Source organism: Drosophila virilis, chromosome X (genome assembly GCF_030788295.1).
Source record: "Drosophila virilis strain 15010-1051.87 chromosome X, Dvir_AGI_RSII-ME, whole genome shotgun sequence".
In the NCBI taxonomy this organism is placed as follows: Eukaryota; Metazoa; Arthropoda; class Insecta; order Diptera; family Drosophilidae; genus Drosophila; species Drosophila virilis.
This window is the reverse complement of record NC_091543.1, coordinates 28,041,742-28,065,206: the sequence shown is the minus strand read 5'-3', so window position 1 is coordinate 28,065,206 and position 23,465 is coordinate 28,041,742. Positions and strand designations below refer to the sequence as shown.

Below are 23,465 nucleotides of genomic sequence, written 5' to 3'. Positions count from 1 at the left end.
CACATGTCGCAACAAATGCCAAGCTGCAAATTCGCATTAGTAGCACTGTCATTGGTATTGCAAATGTTATTTGCATTGTAAGCCGCAATAACTCTACAACTGGCATTTGGCACATATCAATTTAAACAAAATTGGCGCCATTTGCCGCAGGGCTGCCAATCTGTTTTGAGCAATATCGATATGCGGCGCCATGTTATCGATAGCGCAACGATTGACCGCAATGCCCAGTGAGAAGTGAAGTGTGACCGCAATTGCACTAAATGAGAAATACCCAATTTCGGATGATTTCAATAGTAGAACTCCACATCAGCTAGAATAACAGAAAAACAAGCAGAGAACGAAAAGAAGAGCCAGCGACAATTTTGCCAAGTTAACCAATTGAAATGTCAGCGGCTGGAGTTGATGACGAGCCAAGCGCCGCTGCTGCCGCGGCACAGCAGCCACAGCTGCCGCCGTCAACATCGGAACCAACAACAACAACAACAACACCAACAACAACAACAACAACGGCGGCAGCCACAACGATAGCGACAACGTCGACGTCAACGGCGACGACGGCGACGGCGACGGGTGCTCCAGCAGTGGCAGAAATCGCTGCGTCCAGCGTAAGTTGGCATTTGATGACGACGACGACGACACGTCAACGCATTATTATTATTATTGATTTTATGGCTGCTGTTGTTGTTGCTGTTGTTGTTGTTGTTGTTGTTGCTGATGCCTGCTTTATTTGTTTACAACTTAGATACGCTCCGGCTTGGCTGAACTGGAGCTGCGCTCCAGTCAGGTGCTGCAGCGCTTGGAGAATGTGAAAGCAGTGCCGGGCACGCCGAGCAAAGTGTTAACGGAGCCTGGTGACAATCATGGCACTGGTGACAATCAATTGTTGCCGGATCAGCAGGAGCAGCGCGGCCCAGTGGCTGTTGCCGATGTTGCGCTGTCGACGCAGCTGCGTCAGGAGCATCGCGTGCCATCGGACATACTTAAATCGCTGGAACAGCTGGTCGCCTATTCGGACAGCGATGATGATCCGGAGTTTCCGTTGCCCGCGCTCGATGATGTCTCCCATTTGGCGCTAATCTCGCACAGCATTGTCGCCTACCTGTCGCACTTGGATCGCCAGCATTTGCTGCGTGTTACGAACAGCATCTCCGGCGATGCCACACGCTGGCTGGGCACTCTATTCCATTTCGGGAATGCCGCCAGCAGCTTTCATGCAGACAACGCTGACGCCGTCCTGCGAACCGTGCGACTGGCGATTGTGGCACGCTGTCCGGGCTACTTAGAGGGCGGCATACCAGCTCTGGCCCAGCCGTGCTTTTACATTTCGGAGAATACGACGCCGGTGCGCTTGCAGTACGCCTGCCGACAGTTGGGCATATCGCTGGATGCCATCAAAATCATACCGGAGCACAGCAAATACGGCACCATGGATCTGGGCCAGCTGCAAAAGCAGGTGCAGCTCGATCTGGCTGGCAGCCGTACGCCGCTGCTGGTTGTCGCCGACATTGGCGCCTCCCTCTGCGGCTACGTGGACAATCTACAGAGGCTGCGCGATGTCTGTAAGGCGCACAACATGTGGCTGCATGCCAGTGGCCATGGCCTGGCCGCACTCGTTTGCGCCCAGAGTCCGGGCAATGTGCACGATGTGCTGCACTCCATGGCGCTAAATCTGGGCAGCTGGCTGGGCGTGCCCAGTTTACCCATTGTGCTGCTCCATCGCCCGCTACAGAATAGCGCGCTGAGCGCCTTCGAATCGGATCCGATCCTCTCCAGGCGGCTCAACGCGCTCTCGCTGTGGACCAGCCTGCAGGCGCTCGGCAGAAAGGCCATCGCCGAGCGGCTGCACGTCGCATTCCAGACATGCAGTATTCTCTTCGAGATCGCCTCCAAGTGCGAGGGCATCCGTGTGCTGGTAACGTAGCAACCCATAATCTCCCCCACATACAATCTGATTTGCCCAACCAAATATTTCCCATCCTATTCTCTTAACTGACGTTCTTCCCTGTTCTTCCGTAAATCGTCTTTATATATCATCTATATATATGCATATAGAAACGATTGGTTCTTGCATGAAAAACCTCTTTTTTTTAACCTGAATTCAATTGAAAATGTGTAAAAAGGGTATTTGGTATTTGTGCAAATGCATGTAACAGGCGGATGGAAGCATCTCCGATCCCATAAAGTATATATATTCTTGATCAGCATCAACAGTCGCGTCGATCTAGCCATGTCCATGTCCGTCTGTATGTACGCAAGGATCTCAGAACCTACAAAAGCTAAAGACTGTAATTTTAGCTGTAGGTGCTCGAGTTTTCGATATTCGATAACTGGGCTCCGTTTCCAAGTAATCGATAAAAATCGATAGACATATATTTGCATTTCGTGTTGGAAGAAGAGGGTACAGAGTGTCTGGCAGTCGGGAGCACCCGACTAGAAGTTCTTACTTGTTTTGTAATGCTTAAAGATATCCTCACATCATGCATATCACATATGCTATCCAGCCTATCCAAAACCTAGAAACCTAGAAACGAGCCTCACTATGCTTCCAACATGTCTCATACATAACGTATCAGATCGGTTTGCTATTCCTTCCTTCTTGCTTATATCGAGCTTTCTTGAATCTGTATACGAAATATAATTGGCTCAGGATCGTAAGGTAAAGGTTCCAGCTGCAGCTCCAGCATTTCGAGATGAAAGACCCAAAAAAAAAACAAATGAAAATTAGTTTATTGGTTCGATTGTTGAACCCAGACCCAAAAATTCGATTTAGAATTCGCCTTTCTTTGGCAATAGCTGCGATTCATAATATGTTCATGTTCCATAGTTTGAACTGGTGTTTGGTTCAAACCCAGTTTGCATCCTTGATTTGTGACTTTGTTCACAATCAAGCAACAAGTTTTTAATGTTCGGCTTTAAAAGTTACTGCGATTTAGTTTTTCTTTTTTTCGCATCTAGTTCGATTCATAGGCAGCTTATACTGCGTAGTTTGAACTAGTAGGCGGCTCAAACCCGGCAGGCATCCTTTTAGCTAATTGGTGACTTTGCTCACGAATCAAACCAAGAATGGATGATGACCATATGAAAGATTTCTGCTGCACTTAAGTCTTACTCAATATGAACCTTGTCCAGCTCCTCAACTCCTTGGGTATTGTGTGCAGGGTACCAGCACTTTCTCTTATGGCCCGCTCAACTCGTGCCTTACATTTTACCCTTGACATATATTTATAGAGCCACACGCCTGGCGCTCAGACGGGCGCCGCTCTGTCGGACATTATTAACAGCGCCTTCGATGTGAACGCCCTGTTCGATGCGGCTGCTCCTGTGGTCGTCTATCAGTTCGATGGCAGCACAACCATTCCGATTACAGCTGGTGCGGAGCCAGCTGCCGAAACGGGCCTCAGGCCGCTGGAGAAGGTCAACAATGCCTCGTACTTTGATCGCCTGAACTCTTGGCTGGGCCAGATACTGCAACGCGACTGTCCCAATGTGAGTGCCATTGACCAAGAGATCAGCTTCTTGTTGGGATTCGAAAAAAACATATATACATTTTGCGTACATTTGGTTTTAGTTTGATTTTGAGGTGATTGAGCATCCAACACATGGCAGCTGCATACGTTACTGTCCGCTGGAGCTCGGCCTGGGCGAGCAGCCGCCCAGCTCGGAGAATCTGGAGAGTTTTGCGCAAAGCCTGGAGGCGCACGTTGATATACTGCGCGCCACCATCAAGCACAAGGCGCGCTTTATGCATTTGGTGGAGCGCAGCGAGGTCCTGAGGCTGGTGCCGCTGCCCGAATGGGCGGGCATGGGCGGTGTACGTTTTGTGCCCGAGGGCTGGGAATCGCTGCTGACGGATCAGGCCAAAACGGAACTGAACAAGCTGAACATCGATCTGGTGGAGGCGCTCAAGTCAACGGACAATGCCTTCTCTCTGGGCGAGGGCACCGACGGCCTCATCTGTGTGCGCTTCGGCATGGTCACGCACGAGACGGAGGTGGAAGAGCTACTGGATCTGGTCGTCACCGTTGGCAAGAGTGTGCAGGAGAACTCGCGCGTACTCGACACCATGTCCGAAATTGTTAAGAAGGTAAACAAAGCCAACCAGTACTCTTCCATCTAAAAACTAATCAACTGCTCAATTGTAGGGCATTGAGGCGGCCACCGCGGATCTGCAGCGTGAGTCCGAGGAGAAACTCTGGCAGGAGGGCATACTGCGCCATGTGCCAGTCGTGGGGCGCGTCTTTAATTGGTGGTCACCGCCCGCCAAGGAATCGGGCATCAAGGGGCGCAGCCTCAATTTGACCCAGGGCGTGGTCGAGAGCACCGAGAACATTTACAAGTAAGATTTTTTTGGGCAACCCAACTCCAATGTGCTCTTATCTCTTTTCTCTCGCCTGTCGCAGATATCACATGCAAATGTCAGGCGAAACGGCACATCAGTTGCCGGCGAATCGCTCACCGCCGACGCCCATGATACAGACACCGGTTGTGTCCACGGCCACGCCGCCCGTATTCCCAACCGTGGAGCCTGTGACTGTTGAGGCGCAGGAATCAGCAGCGCCGATTGCTGCTGCAGCAGCAGCAGCTGGTGTTGCCACATCGACACCAGCAATATCGGCAACGGCCTCAGCGGCAGCTGCAGCAGCTGCGATCGGCAACCATGTGGAGAACCATGCGCGCACTGTCAGCCAGAGCAGTGCCGGATCCTCATCGGTGCCCGAGCTGGTGGCTGTCAATAGTGCAATTAAACAATAAATAACTAAATGACTTTGGTCCAGCGCACAGAGCGAATGCTCTGTGAAGAGCAACGTCCGACTCTAGCGGAGCCACACACATTTGACACACGCCCCCCTTTTCCAAACAGACAGCAGACACAATAAAGCATAAGCATTAAACGTAAACTAACTAAAAGAACCTTAAAACTCCAAAAGCAATTCTGTAATTCCAAAGAACTCTTCTTAGACGAGAGCCGGGACAGCATTTGATGTTCCACATGCTAAAAAGCACGTTTGCTTCAATGTATTCTTTTACTTATATATTCAACTATTGTATTATCATTTATTCTTATATATACAAATATGTATTCTTAACCAATTTATTATTCATGTGCTGTGTATACACATATACACACACACATACACATACACATATGCATATGTATTTTTATTTTTTATTTTCATTTTTGTTTTCTATTGCATCGTTGTTGTTGTTCTGCTCTGTGGAACGCATTGAATATCCTTTGACTGGAATTCCATTGTCCTTATTCGATTTTGTTGCACATTTTGGTTTTGTTTGTCCGTGCATGCAAGTACCTTTAATTAAATTAAATAGACTAAGGACAATTGGACAATGTTCGATTGTGTGCGTAGCAATAATTTGCACCTTTCTAATCTAATTTGTTTAGGCGCTAAGAGAAATCAAAAACAATATATATATATATTGTATGCGAACATATAAAAATGATAAATATATTTATTATACAAGTTGAAATAAAGTATGCTGCTGCGAATGTGCACAATGATAATGATAATAGCTATGATTAATATTATTCTAATTACAGCCACGCAGAGAGAAACCTTCAGATGAGCCAACGAAACGGGTAAATGGTGCTTCTCTGTTCATAATAAAAATACTATAATAATATGATTCTAATTACAGCCAGAAAGAGAGAGAGTATTCCTTGAGGTGAGAGAAAGAGACGGGCGACTAGTGCCTCACTCTTCGTTTCCATTTAGCTCAGATCTTAACCGAAAATGACATATCAACTGAGTGCCCTTGCCAGGATTGCTCGACTGGTAGATACCCTGTGCACGTATTCCATATATTTCTAGCAATTTTTGATATCTCACCCGGACAATGCCGGGTAATACCCGCTGTCTAAGTTCCCAGTAAAACACATTTGCTAGAATCGTATGTATTGACGTAATGCATGTGTATTTCTAGCATATAACTAGCACATATTACCCGGCCTTGCTCGTTCTATTATTTTTTCATTTATTTTCCGCGAATGAATTTTCGCAAAGATCTTTGGAAATACATAAGTTTGACGCCGTTCGGATGGTAAAGCAGAAAGTTTCGTACAAAACGTTTTTTTTTTCGATTTTGGCATATATTTTATTTCTCTTCTAACGCAGTCGCAGGTTAATAAAGTATTCATATGAATTGCCTTACTATGCGATTCTCATGAACTTAAGTAAGCCTTGCTTGTAGATATGATAATTAAAAGAAGCCTTTATCCGAATCATAAGCAAAAGTTCCTTTAATATGAAAGCTTTTATTACAATATAAGCAATTTAGTAAAACTCGTGAAATCGAAATTTAGCTGAAAGACAAAAATGTTAATCGAGAATTTGAAATGAGCCCAAATACCATTAGAAATCCAAAGATCAGTAAAACTCGTTGAATAATTAAATTTTATCGTTTTATTTTATTTTATTAATATTTTTCGTTTTTTTAGCGTTCCTTTTATGTTTGCCGCTTTTTGCTTGAATGAAATTTTTGTCGGGGTTTTTGTGCCGTTCGTTTGTTTGTTTGTTTTTTTTTTTAGTTGTTTTTTTCTTTTTGTTAGTTTTTTTTTTTTTTTAATATATTTTTTTTTCTTGTAGTTTCTACTTTGTTGCGCATAAAACACCATATACCCTTCAATCGGTTTAGTTCCCGAACTCCAATCCACGCAACATTGTGAAATTGTTTCGCAAGCGATTTGCCGAACCTAATCGAATTTGTAGGTATGCCGGCTTTTAGTTTTGTTTTTCAGTTTGCTTTCGACTTTGCCTACGATTTTTAATGTTTTTTTGTTTTGTTCAAGCTTCTGCTTCTGCCGCCTCTTTACATTGTCTTTAACTATTTATGCATATACACTAAATGTTTGTATATGTTGTACAACTTGGATCTTGCCGCTCTCTACATGCCCGAAAGGCTTCCCAGCTCCTAAAGTTTTGTTTATTTTTTGGTTTTTTTTTGGTTTTTTTTTTTTTTGTATTTTCCCTTTAATAACTACAACGCGTACGATGACAACATTTAACACAGAAATATATTTACGAGCTAGTGTGTTATATATGTATGTATATGTATGTATTTATGTGTGTGTATATATAGCTTCTTTCGATCAGCCGCTGTCGTAAGTCCATTCCGCCCCATACCCAAGTTTCTGGTTGCGCCATCAGGTCTTCAAATCAGCTGCTCCATTCGAGAATTGCCCCAATTATAACCACGTTATTTCAATCGTGCAAGATATTATGATTAAGTCAGATCATGTCAGATCGGCTATACGATTAAGATTGCCCAAAACGGGAAAAATAAATCGTCTACGAAGTCTGCATATGCCAAGTTTCAGAGCTCTGAGACATAATCCATGCCAGAATCGGAGAACTGCTGCAATTATCTATCTTCGGAAATGGAGATTTTTCTTGAATCTAAGAATTACTTTATTTTTTAGCATAGATATTGCTCTACAAGTACGATTTCTGTATGATTTAAGGAACAAAAGAAAACTTTGCTTGAAATGAGAGTTTTCTCGAAAGAAATTGGAAAACTTTCTATAACGTATATAGAGTATATAGATACATGGAAAATTGCAATTGGAAAACTTGGCAAAGTATATAGATTTCTAGATTCTATGACTGAGTAAATCAATATCTGGTTGAAGATCTGTTAACTTTGCCGCACAACTGTACTCAATTTATACGTAGATATAGATATATTTCGTATTCGATCAGCCGAATAGTTATTTGAATTCTCAATGTTGGGTTGGGGGCGTGGGACAGCTATACTCATGCCGTATCTTTCGTTAATTTATAACATTATGTTTGATAATTGTTAATAAGCGAATAAAAAAAACTCGATTCGGTCGTTTTTGTTTGAAGTTACTTTACAGTTCTATACATAAGTATTAATACCTAAAAGTTGATGTTTATCGAATAAATGTTCGAAATTCTTTTCGGTTTTTTTTTTTGCATTCAGATTTTTTTTTTTTTTTTTGTTTATATTAGATTGTTTTTTGTTTTTGTCACTTGGTTTTCGTTTACGCTTTATATGCTTCATACATACGTATATATATATATATGTATATATATATTATATATATGTATATTATACAATTGATCATTCCCGATGTGCTCTATATAGTGTACAGTAGTTGTCTAGTAATAAATCTTTAGCTGTACTGTTAATATAGTTCATATATATATATATATATATATGTGTGTGTGTGTGTGAGTGTGTGTGTGTGTTAAAAACTCACTGACTTGTCGGGCAGTGTTAGTTGTTGGGCTTTAGCCGGACCTCTGGTCACACTGTTTTGTTTTTACTTTTTTTTTTTATAGAATTCCACTAACAACTCCGCTAACTAACTACACAAATATTGAGTTTCATTTCTTTGCATATACTTTATCATATTGCGTTAGTCCATATATGCATATATATACAAGTTGTATACATATATATATATATATATATATGTATATATATATGTGTGTATGTAATTTATAACGGTTTAGTGTGTGTGTTGTCGATTTGCGGTTTGCTTCGGCTCAGCCGAATGTCGGGGCAGTACTTTGTTCTTTAGTTATATAAATTTGTATATTGCTATCTGTTTACACACGATCTGGGTATATGCATATGTGTGTGTGTGTGTATATAGTCCAGTTTTTGGTTTAGGCTACGCTTTCGTCTTTCGTTTAGCTACTGCTATTAAATATACAGTTACTTGTATTGCTACATATGTATATATAGTATGTTTGTATATGTATATGTATGTATGCATGTATGCATGTATGTATGTATATGCGCACTCGGAATGTGCTAAGTAGTTAGTTTAAATTGTTAATAAATGCAATTGTTGTTAAGCTTACGGTTAATTACAATAAAATCGCAAGGTCCGTATAGCTCTAACCGGATCCTAGCCTGGCGCACAACCCAAATAACCTATTCAACCCGCCCCCCCCCCCCCCCCCCCCCCCCCATACTCCACCTTCCACAAGTTCGAAAATATCAAAGCCGATTCCATTACCGATCATATTTTTGGAGAAAAAAATTGACTCGACAAAATGCCTTGAAAAACCGTTCACTCAGCTGCTGTCCCTGCCCCTCCCCACCCTTACCATCCTCTAAGTGGCCTCTCCCCTTAACCGTTATGTGTTTTATTGGTCGCTCTCGACTAGCTGCTATTTGAGGTTATGAAACGTTTTTAATTTGAAAAAATAATCAAATAAAAAAAAATGTTTAGTATTTTCAGTAATAATACTAATTTCGAAATATTATAACTAGAGAGCCACCATTATTAGTATTTTTTTTCTTTTGCGTGGAGAGAGGGGCAGAAGCAATGTTATCTATATCTTCTTAATTCTTTTTTTTTTTTTTTTTTTTTTTGAGTAGTTCCGGCCTACACTCCTACATACAACTATGTATATAACTGCTATATAATACAATAAGTTTTTCCCATATTTGTTTGTGTTCTTTGCATATTTCCAGCTCCTTTTTTTTTTTTTTTTGGCTTTCTATGCTTCTTCTTGTTCTTGTTATGCGTCTGTTTCGAGCTAAAATTGTTACAATAAAAATTTTGCGATCATAAAAATGCCTATTATCAAAAAGAATATTCGTACTAAATGTTGTGTATATATGTATATATATGTATATGTATGTCTAGTAAATGTCATAGATACATATGTATGTTGTATGTGTGTGTTGTGTGTGTATATATATATATAATAGTTAGGATTTGTGTAGTCGTGTGTGTGTGTGTGTGTGTGTGTGTGTGTGTGTTTGTATATATACAAAAGTCCAGTAGTTGGGTTGTATTTCCATCAGTTTCAAGTATTTTGTTTTCGTTTCTTTTTTTTTCTTTGTTTTTTGTTTTTCGTATTGTTTGGCTAGCCCTAATTGGTAGGATGCATAAGAGAGGATTAGGATTCGAAATGCAAATCAAGAGCCAAGGAACACATTAGAAATGTTACTAAATGCCATCAGGTGTGGGCCGTCCACTGTTTTGGGTTAAATAACCAAATGTCACTGCAGAGCTGCGCTTACAGCTCGGTTACGGCATAGTTGCTCTCGTCGGTTATCGCCGGCGGAGGCGGTGGCAGATCGTCGTCATCGTCCAGAACGGTGCCAGCATTTCCAGCTGATGGTGCTGCTCCACCACCGCCTACACCAGCACCCCCACCGCCGCCGCCGCCGCCAGCGCCGCCATTGTGCAGAGCGAGACCGTTGCCAGGCTTGCCATTGGCGGCCTGGATGCGTGACTTGGGCGGCGTGGCGTCCACGTTGGTGCCGAGATGCGTCTGCGCCTCCATGGGCGGCGGTGGCAGGGCGGCATCATCATTGCCGCCGCCATTCTGCAGCGCCGCATCAACCTGAGCTGTTGGCGGCGGCGGCGAGGTGGGCGTACCAATCCGCGGCGGCGGTATGGCCTTCATTTGCGGCGGCAGCTTCATCGGTGGCCGTTGCAAGGTTCTACAAGTATGAGATGTGGTGGCGGATGAGATGGCACACGAATTTAGCTACCAACTTACTTGGAATAGTTTTGCGACTGATGCTGATGCTGCTGCTGCTGTTGATAGATGGACTCCACTTTGGGCTGCTCCGCATCCTTGGGTATTTCAGGCAATGGGCAATTCAGTATTGATGGCTTGTACTTGGGATCAAATTTGCCACCCTGACGCAGCGTGGAGCACTTGTAGATTTGCTTATCCCGATCGTATATGGCCGTATCCATGGTGGTGCTAATGGGCACCATTTCCGCCTCCGGTGGCTGCTGTTGCTGCTGCTGCTGCTGCTGCAGTTGCTGCAGCTGCTGTTGCTGCGGCGACTTCAGCTGATGCTGTAGCATCTGCTGCTGTTGCTGCTGCGAGGGCGGCGGCGGCTGCTGCTGCTGCTGCTGCTGGTGCTGTGGCGCCTGCTGCTGGTGGGCATGAGGATTCGGTTGCTGCTGCTGGTGTGGATTTGGCGGCGGCTGCGCCTGCACCGAGGCCTGGTGGTGATGCGCCGGTATTTGCGGCCCACCCTGGCTATTTTGGCGACGCATCGTCGCCAAATTGGATACATAAATGGAGCCCTGGCTAACCGCCACCAGCGGCTGATAAATGGAATGCGGATTCCCATTGGGCGCCAGCTGACCGGCCAAATGCGCCGGTATCTGCTGATAGATCTGGCTCTGACCCGGCGGCGGCAAATGATGCTGCTGGGCATGTGCATGTGCCGCCGCGGCCGTCGTATATGTGCCATACTGCTGTGCCTGTGCCTGGGCCTGCGCCTGTTGCTGATGGTAAATGGCGTGCTGATGCTGCACGGCGGCGGCAACTGCGGCCGAGTGCGAATGGGGATGTGCGTGCGGATGCGCGTGCGGATGCTGATGCGGATGATGGCAGTAGATTGGCTGCGGACCCAACTGCTGTTGTTGCTGCTGCTGCTGCTGCTGAGCCTGGGCATGAGCGTGTGCCTGAGCCTGGGCCTGGGCCTGGGCCACCTGGGCCTGTGTGGTGGGCGGTACGGAGGAAGCGGCTGCGGCGGCGGCGGCGACGGCGGCGGCTGGCGACGATTTTCAGTAAAAGTCATTGGCTTCCAAAGTTTTGCATTGTTTGCTTAGGGTTGCATATTTACCGTTATTGGGACCTAAAATGTACACACAATTAGCAAGGCGGATGAGGATTCGGATACGGATGTGGCGGATTCGTGGAAGTCGACGGGCGTCGGACGCATGGAATGATAATGAGGCAAGTGAGCATAAAAACAAACAAACAAACGCAAAAGCAATCCGGCCTAGAGTATCAGAATAACAGTTGCTACACCGAACCGATCCGAACCAAACCAAAACCAAAAACCGGTGCAAGAAACCTCTACTTATCCCCCCACCCCCCCCTCTACGATTCAATAATAAGGTTTACAGGCTGAAACCCGGTTCAAACCCGAACCATCAAGTAGTTTTGACAAGGCAACCCGAACTGAACCATTATATTTTTCAAAAATGGTTCAACTTCAAATGAAAACCTTTGAAGAGTCCAAATATTGGAACCAAAACTTGTTTCATGGGTTCGTGAACCGTAAACCCTGATTGAAACTTACAATAGAGAGATATTTGATTGATTTTTGATGCGATTTAAAATATAAAATCCAAATAGGATTGAAACTCGGCTGAAGTATGTAAGTAAAAAATGCGAGTTTTTTGGAATGAATTCTCTATTAAATAGGCAAACAGTTATGTTCCCGAACAATTTTGAATATCAAAGGACTTAAAATCATGCCTTTTTTTTTATATTTGCCTAAGATTTCCACACACCCAACAGATAATTCAGCGAAAGGAAACAGAGATTCAAATAGAGAGAGAGAGACAGGATGGTGCTGGTAATGCAACAATAGTGCTACTGATGGCAATGTGGTATTGGTATTGGAGGTGGACAGCTGGCGGTAGTCGGACTTACCAGTCATGTGGGTGGGGCTGTGGTTGTGCGACGGCAGTCTGCCCAGCGTATGGGTGCCCATTGCCCGCATGTTCTGCTGGATGTGCGCATGGGCCATCATCTCGTGCTGCTGTCGCTTGTTGGGATGCTGCAGCGTGTGGGAGCCACTGATCACCGGCGGACTGAAGTGCCTGCAATGAGAGCGGTTTGGCGAGCTGCAATGGGATCAGTCTAGGGATCAGTTAACACCTACCCGTTATGGTTTCGCGGCAGAGTGCGTGCCGCGTTCATCATCTGCTGATGATTCTGTGGCGCCGGATGCGATATATACGATGGCTCATCCACCTGGGCATAGTCGTTGCGCTTGCGTATATAGATCCATGTGTGCGAATCGACCCACACCATAATCGTCAGCAATATGGCCGCTATGAAGCTGGCAATTAGCATCAGGACCAGGCCCAACAGGCCGCCCTCACAGAGGCCACGGGCCGCGGCCAGAAAATTGTGATGCACCGCCTTGCAGTCAACCAGGGCGGTCAGCTGGGTGAGCAGACGTTCGCTACTGTTCAAATCCGCATTAACCGCACCCAATTTCGGCTGCAGGCCCGAACTCTTGAACAGCACCAGAGAGATCTTCATCACGGTGGCCATCGCGCTGCGGGCATTGTTCAGCGAGTTTTGCGATTCGCGCAGTCGTTGGGTAAACGGATTCGTGTGTCCCGGCTCGCATTGTGTATAGTGCAGCAGCACATTTGTTGGCAGATCCCGTGGCGCTGTCGAGACCAGAAAATCGGCTGGACTAATGCACAGATCACCGACCGCCACCGACGATGACAGATACAGGCCGGACATTAGCCAGGAGCCGGTGACGGCCAGCAGGCCGCATACGCTAAACAGGATTAGGGCGCAGCGTGAATGCCGTGCCACGCCCACAAGCAATACAGCACAAAGTACGAGCAGCAAAGCGAGAGTCGCCACCGTGCCCGGCCAGCGAATCAGCTCCCATTGATCGCCGCGCTATCCAAGTGCCACAAAAGAAAATAATAAATAAATTATAATAATGCGAGCAAGTGAATCGATAGCAACTGCATGACGGTACTCACAGTGAGAAAGTGCGTCATCGAGATGCCCATCAGTGGACGTCGTATATCGCTGGCCGCATTCGTGGCCAGCGTCACATTACCCTGGACAATGTTGAGCGAGACGAAGAGCTTGGAGAGCGCCGTCTGATTGGACACCGGCTGATCAAATATATCGGCCAGCTCCACCAGCTGCGGCCGGATGCGATTGGTCAGCGTATTCTCCAGTATGTGCGTCTGATTTCGTATTGTTGTCACCAAATTGTCCACCTTCCGACCAGCTGTCAGCACCTCCAGCAGCCCATTGTGCAGATCATCGTTCCCATAGAGGCCCAGTCCAATTGCCGCACAGCACATCACCGTTACAATGGACAGCGCCACCTTCAAGCTGGTTATGGAGTGCGCCGGACGCGGCTTCCGGTCACAGCAGCGCGTCATCAAATAGAAGAGCAGCCCCAGCAACGAGACAATCAGCAGCGCTGCCGGCACCGATCCCAATATGCCCAGGCTCTGTGTCCGGACAGCGAAGATGGCGCGTGAGAAAGAATATTTTTTTAATGAATGACTGAGTACAGTGTACTTTCGCTACGGTGGACACAATAATGTCAACGGGTTTCGTTGGGCTGCGAGACCTTGTGCTTATTAATAACGGTAACGATAATTTATCGATAGCTTATCGATAAAATATCTCTTACTACATAATAAAGTACTTTGTATATGCATTACAATTGTCGTAGATGTTTGGCAACGATAACTTATCGATAGCTAATCGATAAATTATTGCTTACTGCATCATACTATCGCTAAATACATTATAATTTTATAATATGTTATCGAAGATGCTCGGCAACGATAACTTATCGATAGCTAATCGATAAATTATCGCTTACTGCATCATACTATCGCTAAATACATTATGATTTTCTAATATGTTATCGTAGATATCGGTAACGATAACTTATCGATAGCTAATCGATAAATTATCGCTTACTGAATCATACTATCGCTAAATACATTATAATTTTATAATATGTTATCGAAGATGCTCGGCAACGATAACCTATCGATAGCTTTACGATAAATTATCGCTTACTGCATCATACTATCGCTAAATACATCATAATTTTTATGTTCTCGCAGATATCGGTAACGATAACTTATCGATAGCTAATCGATAACTAAGAAATTGGAAAAACCAGTTTCTTCTTTGAGTGCCTTTTTATAATTATTCTCTTGAGAGCACCAAAAATGTTTGATTATAAAAAGTAACCCTAAGTCAATCATGTACGTAACCCTGTTGCTTGACTGTATTGAACGTGAGATGTTGGCGCGGTTTGGTCTTACCTCCAGATAGATCTCATCGTTGGGCCGGAACGTGCTGTTGATCTTGTGGAACGTGATATTGTAGTGGGGCAGTGCGTGCAGCAGCTTGGCTATCACCGGCACTTTGTACTGATCCGTGAACTCGTGATAGTCGCCCATCCTGGTTTTGGGATTGGCCGACTAATGCGTACTAACTGCTTGTGAACTGGTCCCAAATGAAGTGCTGCGTCGATTGCAGATGGATTGCAAATGGAGACGTTATGGAGTGCGATGCTCCTGCAGGTGCCTCGTCCGCGTACGCGTCCTCGTCCGCGTCCTCGTCCTCGTCCTCGTCCTGGTCCTGGTCCTGCTCGTTGTTATGCTTCGTGTTCTGAGGGCAGAGCTCTAAACTCTTGACATCAAACTGTCGCACACTGTGCCAATGTGGGCGAAACAACAACAAGGAAACACAATTAGTGTGTAGGGCTCTTCAAGAATGTGGCTCATTCAAAAAGCAGAAGAAAAAAAACAACAACAAAAAATGTAGGCGTGGTTTGGCACGTTCCAACCGCTATCCAGATATATGTGTACATACATACATGTGTGTGTGTGTGTGTGTAGAATATGGAACGCGCTTAGACATTAAGTAGATGTGTGTGTGTGTGTGTGTGTGTGTGTGTGTGTGTTTTATCTACCATGAAGTTTCAACAAAAAAAAAAAAAAAACTCTTAACACAATTATGGCTTAAGCACTTGAATTTCTGATACATTAGGTTATGCGCCCAGGACGCGTTCACTTCTTGACACGATTTTTTTTTTAAAAACCTTAATGAATTATTGAGTTACATGTGAATTCGCGAAAAATCAAGTCAAAAGTAATTTCAATTTGACTGTAAGCACTTTGTTCTTCGGCCTTACAATAAGATATTGTACACATTTTTACACTTTAAACAAAACATGCATATTTTTTCCTGATGCGGGACTCTGTGTGTGCTCTCATTCTCGTATTCGTGTGTGCGGGTGTGTGTGTGTGTGTGTGTGGGCATGGTCTTTATTATTTAATAAGCATGTGGGCGGGCGAACGCTAGCAGCCCAAAATGAGCCATGTTGCAGCACTTTAATTAAAAATTGTCTGTGCAACGCGTTCTTGCTCCCATTTTTTTTCTTAGCAAGCCACTCACACACACGCACACCCTTAAATCTCAGCTTCAGCGACCGACAGACCGACCGGCCGCCCGCACGCTGTGCTCGTGCTCGTGCTCTGTTATTGATGCTGCGGCTGCCCAGCGCAATAGCAATTTTGTTCAGTTGTCTTCCTCTTGCTTTGCTTGCTCCTGCTCCTGCTCTTGCTCTTGCTCTTGCTGGCAACGAAAATGGCAACGCAACGATTGCGAGTGCGAGTACAAGTACGAGTAACGGTAAAAAGGTAACGGCCAGGCGCGCGCTCATTGACTCTCGCTCACTCTCTCGCAGTATCAGTCTGCAACTCTCTCTCGGGGTAAGCTCTCTCAGCCACTTGCGCGCTCACGCTGTTATACTTTTCTTTGTTGTTGTTGCTGCTGCTGCTGCTGCTCCCGTTATTGTTGCTTTTGTCCTGCTCGTCGTGTGTGTGTGTGTGTGTGTTTTTGTATATCTATTGATTAAAAGTTCGCACTGTTTCCTTATTCCTTATGGCTTGGTCTCGCGTTTTGCTCGTGCCACGCACTCGTAATTGCTGCGCTTGCCGCACCGACTACCCCACCACCCGCCCCACCCATGTATGCCAGCAAGCAAAATGCAGCGCAGCATCATGCGCTTAGTTAGTTGTTGTGGCTTAATGCTTTTAGCCAATTGGGCATTGTAACATTCGACTGTTACCGTTTTACAAATGCGACCACAGCAGCTTACAGCGCCAAACTACACGCCCATCTCAAACGGAGGCAGCAGCGTGGGCGCATGTGTGCGTGCGTGCGTGCGTGTGTATGTATATAAGTACATGCATATGTATATGTATATGTATATATTTTTTCTATATTATATATATACGAATATATGTGTATACACCCATGTACATACATATATTGCTAGTTTTTTGGGACGCACATAATAAGACGCACGCCCACGCATCCTCGGCCGCCGAAGCTTTTTAAAAACAACGCTTTCGCGAAATCCAGGTCCTGAATACTATGTACATATGTATGTTTGTATGTCCCACAAATTTATATGTACATACATGCATGTATATTTTTTTTAGATTCTGTTAATGTGCTTAACAGCATTTACATAGTTTGCAGCTATGTGCATAATTTTTTGCGTATCGCATTTACCGATTACTGCGGCACAGGACATTACAACAAACACTCCCCTTTTTGCACAATGGGTACACAATTTTTCACAACAAACAAAGCTGAAAATTGAGAAGCTACTGCGTTCGCCGCATACGCATTTGCATCCAGCTTACTTTTCAATTCTTTTGCCTGGCACGAGACCACGAAACGGTATTTTAGACGCCCACGAAGCACTTTGTTGGACAAGTTTTTTTCATTTTCACTGTAGTTGTTTGTGGTTTGTGTTGAATTCAATGGAATTGGTTTAATTTTTTTGTTTTTTTTTTTTTTTATATTTTTTTGTAAGTTTATAGTTTTATTGCTGCCTGGAACGTCGCTGAGACAAATGTCCTGCAGGAACTTCACATTCCGAAGACTGAGCAAAGTATGAAAATTTTTTGTCATTCAACTTGGTCACACCCTCTAGATAATGCATGCGATGTTGATATGCCATAGAGGAGACGCTTAGCAGTTACAGGATAACAGGAGACTGAAGTCCTTTCAGCAATCTTGCGCTCCATGCGCATTTTCCCACCCCGTTTCGAACAACACATTGCCAGTGTGTACCTACGAGCACAGAAAGTATCGGCAACAATCACACAGCATGGAAACACCGGTCAACCAAGCTAATTTGCTTTCTTTTCGAAATTGACGGCTCCACAACAATTTTAAGACAACTTAACTCAAACTGATTTTTATACCTTTGTTTTAACTATAAATATTGATAAGTTATAAATTTAGCCATTAATTACTCCATATATCGTTCAGTTCTCTCTCTCTCTCTCGCTCTCTCTGTCTTTCTCTTTCCCTCTCTCTCTCTATTGATCTCAAGAAAAGCTTAGCTGTGCTCACCGCCATTTCGATCTCCTCCATGTGATTAGTGAATTTCATTTGATAAGATTGCTTCTGACCTGTTGACATCGGCCCTATACGACATACATATGTTGCACAAGCAAGATGTCCTCCTATATTCCTATAGATAAGTCGTAAGAGAGCCGAATAGAACTTACAAAGTTACTGGCTGCAAAAAGTGAATTGAGTTTCTTAATTAAAAGAGAACTAATTCGAGAGCACAAGTTACTAAGCCATGTACAAGAACCAACGATTGATTTTAACTGATACGGAAATATCTGAGGAAACAATAACAACTTTAAAATGCACATTTCAAGGGAAATATCGATATGTTTGCTTTGATCTATTGCACGAGCATGGCAATTGCAATAGTTTCAAGCTATTATCGATATGGTCGCAATATCGATACTTTTGCCATCGCTAGAACAGGCACAGGCACATATATTCATTGAAATAGCAATAACAAGAACGGGGCTCGCAGCCGTTTTCGCCGTCCGTCTTCGTGTCCGTGACGCAAAATTGTTAGTTTTATGCTACTCCCCGCACCCACACAAAAAACAGCAGCAGTAGAGTGCGTAGCATATCCAGGATGAGTGTTTTACCGTTTGTCCGCGGCGTTGATTTTACGAAAAATGATTTCAGCGTAAGTATTGTGCGTTGTTGTTGTTGTTGTTTTTGCTGTTGCTGTTGCTGTGGAGCTAAATGCGGAATGTAAATGTAAATGCTAAATTAAGTGCTGGTCGCTAGCTGCTGGCCACTGCACCTGCACAAGCGGGTCAACCCCAGACTTAGATTAGCGGTTCAGTCATTGCTCCAAATAGGAAAAAAAAAAAAATGAAAAAAAAGTAGCCATTCACGGCGAATTTGTCATCAGCAGCGCACAGCTGCTGCAGCTGCTGACGTTGACGCCGACGCCGACGCCGACGTTAACGTCAGCGGCGACGTTAACTGCGCTGTTAGCGCTTTGTTTACATTGCCGAGCCGCTTACCGTTATAACCAATGTTTGTTGTTGCAGAAAACATTCCCCAGCTCCATGCGGCAAATGTCGCGCGTCCAGTGGCTAACACTAGACCACACACAGCTGCAGCAAATACCCGAGGAGCTGGGCCATCTTCAGAAGCTGGAGCACCTCTCCCTAAATCATAATCATCTGGAAAAGCTCTTTGGCGAGCTAACGGAACTGACGTGCCTGCGCTCATTAGATTTGCGCCACAATCAGCTAAAGAACAGCGGCATACCCCCAGAGCTGTTCCAGCTGGAGGAGCTAACCACATTGGATTTGTCGCACAACCGGCTAAAGGAGGTGCCCGAGGGTCTGGAGCGTGCCAAGAATCTAATTGTGCTCAATCTGAGCTCCAATCAAATTGAGAGCATACCCACGGCGCTGTTCATACATCTGACGGATCTGCTCTTTCTCGATTTATCGCACAATCGCCTAGAGACGCTGCCGCCGCAAACGCGCCGTTTGACCAATTTAAAGACGCTAGACTTGTCCGGCAATCCGCTGGAGCTGTTCCAGCTGCGTCAGCTGCCCTCGCTGCAGAGCCTCGAGGTGCTCAAAATGAGCAATACACAGCGCACGCTCCTCAACTTTCCCACTAGCATCGACAGTCTGGCCAATCTTGTGGAGCTGGATCTCTCGCACAATGCACTGCCCAAGCTGCCCGACTGCGTTTACAATGTGGTCACGCTGGTGCGCCTCAATCTCAGCGACAATGAGATTAACGAGCTCAGCTCCAGCATGGACCAGTGGCAGCGTCTCGAGTCGCTGATTTTATCACGCAACCAGCTAACTGTCCTGCCCGCCGCCCTTTGCAAGCTGTCGCGGCTACGACGCCTCTTTGTCAACGATAACAAACTTAACTTTGAGGGCATACCGTCGGGCATTGGCAAGCTGGGCGCCCTTGAGTGCTTCTCGGCATCGAACAATCTGCTCGAGATGGTGCCCGAGGGCCTGTGCAGATGCGGCGCGCTCAAGCAGCTTAATTTGAGCAGCAATCGGTTAATAACACTGCCCGATGCCATACATCTGCTGGAGGGGCTCGATCAGCTGGATTTGCGCGACAATCCGGAGCTGGTGATGCCGCCCAAGCCCAGTGAGGCCAGCAAAGCGACCAGCCTCGAGTTCTACAACATTGACTTCTCGCTGCAGACGCAACTGCGACTGGCCGGGGCAGCTGTGCCGCCCTCGATACCGGCTGCGCCGACGCCCAAGGATGCGACGGCACGCAAGATACGTTTGCGACGGGGTCCGCGTACGGAGGGCCAGGATGGCGGTCAGGATGCGGCCAAGGTGCTAAAGGGTATGAAGGATGTGGCTAAGGACAAAGAGAAGGATGACATGGATGCGTTGCCCACAGAGTCATTAAAGCCGAAACGTTGGGACGAATCGTTGGAGAAGCCACAGCTGGACTATTCCAAGTTCTTTGAGAAGGAGGATGGCCAGCAGCCGGGCCTAACCATCTGGGAGATCGAGAACTTTCTGCCCAACAAAATCGAGGAGGTGGTGCATGGCAAATTCTACGAGGGCGACTGCTACATTGTCCTTAAGACCAAGTTCGATGAACTGCACACGCTCAACTGGGAGATCTACTTCTGGATTGGTAACGAGGCGACGCTGGACAAGCGCGCCTGTGCCGCCATCCATGCGGTCAACTTGCGTAATTATCTGGGCGCACGATGTCGCACGATACGCGAGGAGCAGGGCGACGAATCCGATGAATTTCTGGCCCTATTCGAGACGGAAGTGATTTACATTGAGGGCGGACGCACTGCTACCGGATTCTATACCATCGAGGAGATGATACACATAACACGGCTCTATCTGGTCCATGCATATGGGGCTAGCATTCATTTAGAGCCAATGGCTGTGGTTGTGCAATCACTGGATCCGCGGCATGCCTTCCTCCTGGATGTGGGCACACGGATACATATCTGGCTGGGCAAGCGTTCAAAGAACACGCTCAACTCTAAGGCGCGCCTCATGGCCGAGAAGATCAACAAGACGGAGCGCAAGAATAAGTGCGAAATTCTGGTCGATATGCAGGGCGCAGAGAGTCCAGAATTCTGGGAGGCATTCGATATACTGCCGGAGGAGGTGGCCGATCTGCCGCAGCCCGAGGAGCACATCGATGAGAACTATGCGCCAGTACAGCCGCGCCTCTATCAGGTGCAGCTGGGCATGGGCTATCTGGAGCTGCCACAGGTGGAGCTGCCCGAACAGAAGCTTAGCCACACGCTGCTCAACAGCAAGCACGTCTACATCCTCGACTGCTATACGGATCTGTTTGTCTGGTTTGGCAAGAAGTCGACCCGATTGGTGCGCGCCGCCGCCGTCAAGCTGAGCCGCGAGCTGTTCAACATGCTGGAGCGGCCGGATTGTGCGCTGGTCATGCGCGTACCGGAGGGCAACGAGATGCAAATCTTTCGCACCAAATTCCCCGGGTGGGATGAGGTGATGGCTGTTGATTTCACGCGCACCGCCAAATCGGTGGCCAAAACGGGCGCCAATTTGACGCAATGGGCGCGCAAACAGGAGACACGCACAGATTTGGCGGCGCTGTTTATGCCACGCCAGAGCGCGATGCCGCTGGCCGAGGCCGAGCAGCTGGAGGAGGAATGGAACTACGATCTCGAGATGATGGAGGCCTTTGTGCTCGAGAACAAGAAGTTTGTCCGGCTGCCCGAAGAGGAGCTCGGACACTTTTATACGGGCGAATGCTATGTCTTCCTCTGCCGCTACTGTATACCTGTCGACGATGTCGATGCTGGCGAAGGTGGCGCCGAACCGAATGGCGATGATAGCAAATCCTCGCCGCCCGAGGATGAGATCGAGTGTGTTGTCTACTTCTGGCAGGGACGCAATGCCGGCAACATGGGCTGGCTAACCTTTACGTTTACACTGCAGAAGAAGTTCAAGGCAATGTTCGGCGAGGAGCTGGAGGTCATGCGCATCTTTCAGCAGCAGGAGAACCTCAAGTTCATGTCACACTTCAAGCGCAAGTTCATCATCCATACGGGCAAACGCAAGGACAAGGCGCTCACGCCCGATGGCAAACCCGCCGTTGAGTTCTTCCATTTGCGTTCCAATGGCGGCGCATTGACCACACGACTCATACAAATCCAGCCGGATGCAGTGCATCTGAACTCGGCATTCTGGTAAGTCTTGACAACGCCCCCCCCCCCCTCCCCCCCTTTTTTTTTTCATTTTATTATCGTTTATTAACCAGTTCATGGTTTAACTGATAACGTTTCCGATAAATCAGATAATATTATTAATGATCTCTTTTTTAATTGCCCAGCTATATTCTACATGTGCCATTCGAAACGGAGGACGAGTCACAGTCGGGCATTGTGTACGTTTGGCTGGGCAGCAAAGCGTGCAACGAGGAGACAAAGCTGGTGCAGGATATAGCCGAACAGATGTTCAACAGTCCCTGGGTGAGCCTGCAGGTGAGTAACAGCCCAATGGATCATTATCCAATATATATATATAGAGAGAGTGTGTTACATTTATGAATTGACATACCTACAGATACTCAACGAGGGCGACGAGCCGGAAAACTTCTTCTGGGTGGCGCTGGGCGGTCGCAAGCCATATGACACGAATGCCGATTATATGAACTACACGCGACTGTTTCGCTGCTCCAACGAGCGGGGCTATTATACGGTGGCCGAGAAGTGCGCAGATTTCTGTCAGGACGATTTGGCCGATGATGATATTATGATACTCGACAATGGTGAGCACGTCTTTCTTTGGATGGGGCCGCGTTGCAGCGAGGTGGAAGTGAAGCTGGCCTACAAATCGGCCCAGGTCTACATACAGCACATGCGCATTAAGCAGCCGGACCGACCGCGTAAACTGTTCCTTACCATGAAGAATAAGGAGTCGAGACGTTTTACAAAGTGCTTCCATGGCTGGAGCGCGTTTAAGGTGTACATTTAAAAGCCGTGCGGTGCCGTGACAGAGTAGCCGCCGGACATGACAATTTTCGACTGCAATATACACACACACACACACACACACACACACACACACACACATGTATATATATATATATATATATATGTATATATATATATGTATATATATATATGTATATATAAACACGACACAGAAACGCCAGCAAATGTTTGTACTTTTATAATGTATTTAATTGTTTATTATTATTTTTATTTAGAGCCGTTGTTTATTTTTTTTTTTTATATATTTCGCCGCCCAATTAATTAATTAACTCACCACTCGCCCCTGTCTACGCAAAGTATTCTTTTATCTATATATGTTTACATAGCTTTTGTATGTACTACTTATATTTTATACATATTTATATGCTGAGCCGGCGAAGTTTTTGTGCTAGTCTTGAAGGTGTTATCCTCAGAAATCGAAATGTAAACGAAACAAATCCAAACAATTGCTAATTGCACAATGTCTTGCTGCCTGCAAAAATTCGCCAACTAATTGTACAAAATCATATTTATTGCAATTAACCAATTATACAATGAAAGTGAATAAAAATGCCAATTGAAAACTGAAG

At 45.8% G+C, this 23,465-nt stretch overlaps 3 protein-coding genes across 5 annotated transcripts; 2 read left to right on the top strand and 1 right to left on the bottom strand.

Annotated features, from left to right (window-relative positions):
* The first annotated feature begins 269 nt into the window (after nt 1-269).
* On the top strand, nt 270-5,527 carry LOC6631449 (pyridoxal-dependent decarboxylase domain-containing protein 1). The gene is made up of 6 exons (XM_002054989.4): nt 270-605; nt 743-1,912; nt 3,229-3,486; nt 3,569-4,084; nt 4,143-4,336; nt 4,401-5,527. Exons 1-6 carry the CDS (start codon nt 384-386, stop codon nt 4,750-4,752), a joined length of 2,712 nt encoding a protein of 903 aa, XP_002055025.3. The 5' UTR covers nt 270-383; the 3' UTR covers nt 4,753-5,527.
* A 3,438-nt stretch (nt 5,528-8,965) lies between these two features.
* tty (tweety) lies at nt 8,966-18,183 on the bottom strand. 3 transcript variants are annotated; one of them, XM_015171028.3, is made up of 8 exons: nt 18,089-18,183; nt 14,816-15,207; nt 13,496-13,981; nt 12,646-13,409; nt 12,414-12,583; nt 11,596-11,607; nt 10,509-11,523; nt 8,966-10,449 (listed from the first exon to the last, which is right to left on the bottom strand). In XM_015171028.3, exons 2-8 carry the CDS (start codon nt 14,951-14,953, stop codon nt 10,020-10,022), a joined length of 3,015 nt encoding a protein of 1,004 aa, XP_015026514.1. In that variant the 5' UTR covers nt 14,954-15,207; nt 18,089-18,183; the 3' UTR covers nt 8,966-10,019. The 3 variants fall into 3 exon arrangements, with proteins under 3 accessions (XP_015026514.1, XP_015026513.1, XP_032295349.1); XM_015171027.3 differs by lacking the exon at nt 18,089-18,183 and adding an exon at nt 17,213-17,679; XM_032439458.2 differs by lacking the exons at nt 8,966-10,449; nt 18,089-18,183 and adding an exon at nt 17,213-17,660 and having other exon boundaries at nt 11,403-11,607.
* Nucleotides 18,184-18,358: 175 nt separating this feature from the next.
* On the top strand, nt 18,359-23,464 carry fliI (FLII actin remodeling protein). The gene is made up of 4 exons (XM_002054991.4): nt 18,359-18,573; nt 18,947-22,089; nt 22,233-22,383; nt 22,466-23,464. Exons 1-4 carry the CDS (start codon nt 18,520-18,522, stop codon nt 22,874-22,876), a joined length of 3,759 nt encoding a protein of 1,252 aa, XP_002055027.2. The 5' UTR covers nt 18,359-18,519; the 3' UTR covers nt 22,877-23,464.
* The last annotated feature ends 1 nt before the right edge of the window (nt 23,465 follows it).

What these genes read in the sequence shown, in the direction of transcription:
- LOC6631449 (XM_002054989.4), top strand. Translation starts at nt 384, where the DNA reads ATGTCAGCGGCTGGAGTTGATGACGAGCCAAGCGCCGCTGCTGCCGCG. An exon ending in CAGAAATCGCTGCGTCCAGC is followed by an intron (nt 606 to 742) that starts GTAAGTTGGCAT and finishes TTTACAACTTAG; the next exon opens with ATACGCTCCGGCTTGGCTGA. An exon ending in TGCAACGCGACTGTCCCAAT is followed by an intron (nt 3,487 to 3,568) that starts GTGAGTGCCATT and finishes ATTTGGTTTTAG; the next exon opens with TTTGATTTTGAGGTGATTGA.
- tty (XM_015171028.3), bottom strand. Translation starts at nt 14,953, where the DNA reads ATGGGCGACTATCACGAGTTCACGGATCAGTACAAAGTGCCGGTGATA. An exon ending in ACGATGAGATCTATCTGGAG is followed by an intron (nt 13,982 to 14,815) that starts GTAAGACCAAAC and finishes GTCCGGACACAG; the next exon opens with AGCCTGGGCATATTGGGATC. An exon ending in CAGTCGCAAAACTATTCCAA is followed by an intron (nt 10,450 to 10,508) that starts GTAAGTTGGTAG and finishes TCATACTTGTAG; the next exon opens with AACCTTGCAACGGCCACCGA.
- fliI (XM_002054991.4), top strand. Translation starts at nt 18,520, where the DNA reads ATGAGTGTTTTACCGTTTGTCCGCGGCGTTGATTTTACGAAAAATGAT. An exon ending in TTACGAAAAATGATTTCAGC is followed by an intron (nt 18,574 to 18,946) that starts GTAAGTATTGTG and finishes TTGTTGTTGCAG; the next exon opens with AAAACATTCCCCAGCTCCAT. An exon ending in GTCCCTGGGTGAGCCTGCAG is followed by an intron (nt 22,384 to 22,465) that starts GTGAGTAACAGC and finishes ACATACCTACAG; the next exon opens with ATACTCAACGAGGGCGACGA.